The sequence below is a fragment of the Monopterus albus genome, unplaced genomic scaffold (assembly GCF_001952655.1).
Source record: "Monopterus albus unplaced genomic scaffold, M_albus_1.0 scaffold128.1, whole genome shotgun sequence".
Taxonomy (NCBI): domain Eukaryota; kingdom Metazoa; phylum Chordata; class Actinopteri; order Synbranchiformes; family Synbranchidae; genus Monopterus; species Monopterus albus.
Window position 1 is genome coordinate 1958692 of NW_018128008.1, and position 4253 is coordinate 1962944.

General features: G+C 46.4%; 1 protein-coding gene across 1 annotated transcript in view; it reads left to right on the forward strand.

The window, feature by feature from the left end:
* mdn1 (midasin AAA ATPase 1) overlaps window positions 1–4253 on the forward strand; it is a 107206-nt gene that overhangs the window by 80310 nt on the left and 22643 nt on the right. The window contains 2 exon segments of the mRNA XM_020612888.1: window positions 397–543; window positions 645–771. Coding sequence (XP_020468544.1) covers window positions 397–543; window positions 645–771 — 274 coding nt within the window.

Consider the following 4253-nt stretch of genomic DNA (forward strand, 5'->3'; position numbering starts at 1 on the left):
TTGCTGAGAGAACAGCGCCTTTTAGTTTTTGCTCTCTGGCCATGCACAGGAGAGCGTACACATCAGTGTGATACACATTCCCCCTGGCACTGCACCAAGTACATGGCAGGGATAAGAAAGTCTCCCAGCTAGAAAGCGTGGTTAATGGTACAAGGTTGTACTTTTTTTTTCTTTTTTTTTTTATATAATCTTGGCCACATGAGGACAGAATGGTAGCTTTTGTTTGCATTCACTAGACAGTTCTCCCTGATTCTGTAAGCACTCTGTTGAGTTGAATGGCCTTCAGCACCACCCTCAGGACATGCTTTACATTTTACCACTGATGGTAATATGCCAGACTTTGAATATATTCTATTTAAAAAAAAAAAACGTATGTAATTTGTGTCTTCTTTACAGGCGAGGTCATCAGCAACCTGCGGAACCTGCAGAGCCTCACCATTGACATGTCAGCAGAGAAACAGAAACAAAAAGCTGAGGTCAAGCACATCCTGCAACAGAAGCAGAGAGCTCTGTCTGACCTGTTCAAGATGCTCACAGAGATAGGTGACTTCCCCTCAGATTCAGACCTGTCATGTAGTATTGTAAGTCTTAATAAACAAGACCAGTTAACCAGTCAATCTTTATGCAATCTTTTACCCATTAAGGTCTGTCATACCGCAAAGGCCTGATGTGGAACAGGACACATGACCCGGAGAAAACCCTGTGTATGCAGCCACTGGAGATGACCACCGTGCTTTCTGCTGTTGGCAGCAAGGAGCAGACTGAGAGCATGTAAATAGAACTGCTGATAGATGATGTAGTGGTGAGGGTACTGAGCCTGTTCAGTAACTTTATGACTGTGGCCGTTTTTGTTGCCATAGTCTTACTTTTAGCTTGTGGCAGTTAATGCTGGCCATCCTGAAGCAGATATTGCTGTCACTGACATCACTGAGTCAGTTTGCTGACTCCTCTACTTGTACAACCATCCTGCGTTTTAACTGAATTGCAAAGTGTTCAGTTTAATGCAACTAAGTGTTTTGCCAGTCCAAACTTATGTGGTCTGGTATGACCCAGGGGGCCTAGTGTATGGAAGCCAACACAACCTTTAGCTAGTTACTGGTGTGTAACTTTGTGTATTTTTTTTAGGATAAGGATAGTCACCTTTATTGGCCAAGTATGTTACACACAAGGAATTTGTTTCCGGTATAGTGATAGTTTTCTAATAATTTTATTGTTACATTATGTTGTGGCATTCACCATTGTCACACTGATGAATTAAATTGCTGAATGAGCAGTGACAATTTTTTTTATTTAGTACACTGGCTGGTGCTACAGCCTTGATCTGCTATGGCCACTGCAGTGGCTAATGTTAACTCGTTTTAACAAACCTTGGATAATTTTTGTTTAACTGTCATTACGGAGTCAATTTTTGATTATCTTCTTGTGGCTACTGCTGACTACACACTGCTTCAGCAAAACCTAAGCAGCCTCACTTTAAATTTTAATTTATCAGAATCTCAGAATCAGCTTTATTGGCCAGGTGTGTCAGACGCACAAGGAATTTGACTCTGGTACATCGGCTCTCAATGTGTATGTACATATCTACCCCCTAGGGCCCTGCCCGACACTTCGAAACCCTATGAATGGGACGGCTAGGGAACCAACTTCCACTTTTCAAGTCACCCTAACGGGCATAACGGGCTCCGCTAAAAATCGCTGGTCCAGTCAGTTTCGTAGAGCTTTTTTGGTAGTTTTGCAGGGGTTCGCAACATTCTGGCTGACTCGTTCGTGCTCCGAGCTACAACAATCCAAAGTTGGGCCGCAGGGTTCGCATTTGTCAAAGTTCACTTTTCGGCCACCAGATGGAGCAGTTTTCAGACATTTGGGGGGACCTTTCTGACAGACAGGAGGGAATGTTCCTGACATGTGTGACATTTGGCCCCCGAATTTTAACAGGTTTCACCGACTGATGTCACTATCCTTGCCCAACCTTTCCTGGGAAAGCTGTCTGACATTTAGGCCATTCTAGTAGTTTCGAATTCTCACAGGAACAAAACAGCGGACTGCTTGTGTAAAAGTGGTTAAAAAAAGCTTACCTAGCTTAGCAGTGCCATAAAACGTTGAAGGGTGCTTTAAAGGTGTGGGAAAAGTGCATTAAGAGTGTTCTAAATAGCAAACACACACTCCAGGAAGTGAGAGATAAAAAATGCATTTTTTGACTTAAAATGGATCAGGGTGACCAAATGACCAAGAGATTGTTTTCAATTGCAAACCAAACTTTTTTTATTAAATGTGTGAACAAAGAAACACTAAATAACACTTTCAACAATAAACCAATTTTTCACAGCTCTTATTATGAACAAATAACCCGAAAAATAAATAACAAACTACTACTTTATTTAAAACTACTTTTTTGGGTGAATATTTGGTTGATTTATTAGCTGCCCGTGCGGCAGCTCTTAACGCCCTTCTGGAGACCTTAAAGCTTGACTCTATTGGGCTCAGGTGCACCATCAGGTTATGATACAGCTCCCTCTGGGTCTTGACTGGTGTCTGTGGAGTAAAAGAATATTGAGTGCTTAGTACTCTCATTTTTCTCTCTTTTCTCTATTTAATTAATTTTTTAAAACATTTCTTACAGATGCTGGCCCCGCGGTGACATCCTCCTTTTCTTCCTCCTCCTGCCCCTCTTCCCCCTGTTCCTTCTGTTCCGCTTCCTCTTCCTCCATGTCACACATTTCCTCATCCAAGCAGGAGTCTCCCGACTCCTGGTACGGGACCGCCTCATCACTCTCCTCCTGAGCTCTGTCTCTGGCTCTCGGTTTTCTTGGGCAAACCTCCTTCTTGGGCTTTGGCGGGGCTGAGGTTGAGTCAGATTTTAGGCGGGGCAGAGTGGAGGCCTCAAAGTGGCGCCTCATTTTACGTGACTGCTCTACGTCTAGGTGGAGGACGTGGAAGCGGTCGGCCGTGGCAGTGTTGTGACACAAACTTTGCCACTTTGCTGCGCACCTCTGGCACGTGGACGTTCTTTGCCTGCAAGGAGAGAGAAAGTGAGAAAGCAGAGTGACGCACGAGGAGCAGTGGAATTTAAACGAACAAGCAGAATCTCACATGTGCAGACACGGCGGTCCTCAGTTCGATGAAGGTGGGCTTGCCGGGCAAGCCCATCTCCGCCCACGCCTCCTGCATGTACCGCACGAGGTTCTTCAATGGACCTTTGCCTGGTGTGAAGAACACCCGGTCCCCCTGCGGACTGCAGAGCTCCCTGACCTTCAGCCACTTTAGGAGCCAGCCGTACTCCTCCGGCTCCAGGAAAATCTGTGCCACTCTAAAGTCTTTGGTCGTCTTGTGCTCGTTCACCTGCGATGCGTTGTTACAAAAATAAATAAATCGATAAATAATCTAATTAATTAATTAATAAGTGACACTTGAGAGATGTAGCCAGGTGAGCTCAGTCATACTTACACGTATGACGTAGCCCGTGGGAGGCCGGCCCTCAGTGGCCGCTCCCCTGACCTCCGCCACTGTCATATTTTTGAAGACGCCCGGGCGGTGCCCGTAAATTGATGCAATAAAGGCACTGAAATATCCGTAGAAGGAGTTCCGGAGCTGCACGGTGTAGTCCTCCTGGAGTTCCTCTGAGGGGGACATGGCAGAAAGGGTTAAGCGAGTGAAAAATGTGATGTGGTGGAGAAAGTGCAGTGTGTGTTCAGGGTGAGGTGAACAAATCTTACTCAGCAGCTTAGGAATCGCCTTCCGTGCACCGACCTGGCACCGCCTGAGCGACTCCTGCGACACCACCTTGGACAACTTCTTGTCCTTTGTCGTAAGCTGGTGGGCCAACATCTTTTTGGAAATGGATTTTATGGCCTGTCTCACGGCCCGGATCACACCAGTGATCTGGCTTTGGGAGAGCCTGGCCAACTTCGGGGGGGTCTCCTTAAAATAGACCATGAACTGCAGGACATTCCTAAGGTAAAAGTTTGTGGTGGTGACGTTTTTCCCCGACGCGGACAGGACGTTGGGCCATCTGCGGGGGGAACACACATACAGTCATAGGTTGATGCATGCATACATACATGTCAAACCCAGAAAGAAGCAAGCGAGCAGCGAGACCGCACTTACTGGATGATCTGCTCTGCCTTATCCAAAAAGCGCCAGGTAGCCAGGGAGGAGTCCTTGCCGGCCATGAAGGCCAAAAAGGACCTGATCCGGCTGACCTTCGAGAAGGCGTTCTCCCGGTGTTTTTGGGACGGACAGCTGCCCTCGTGGAA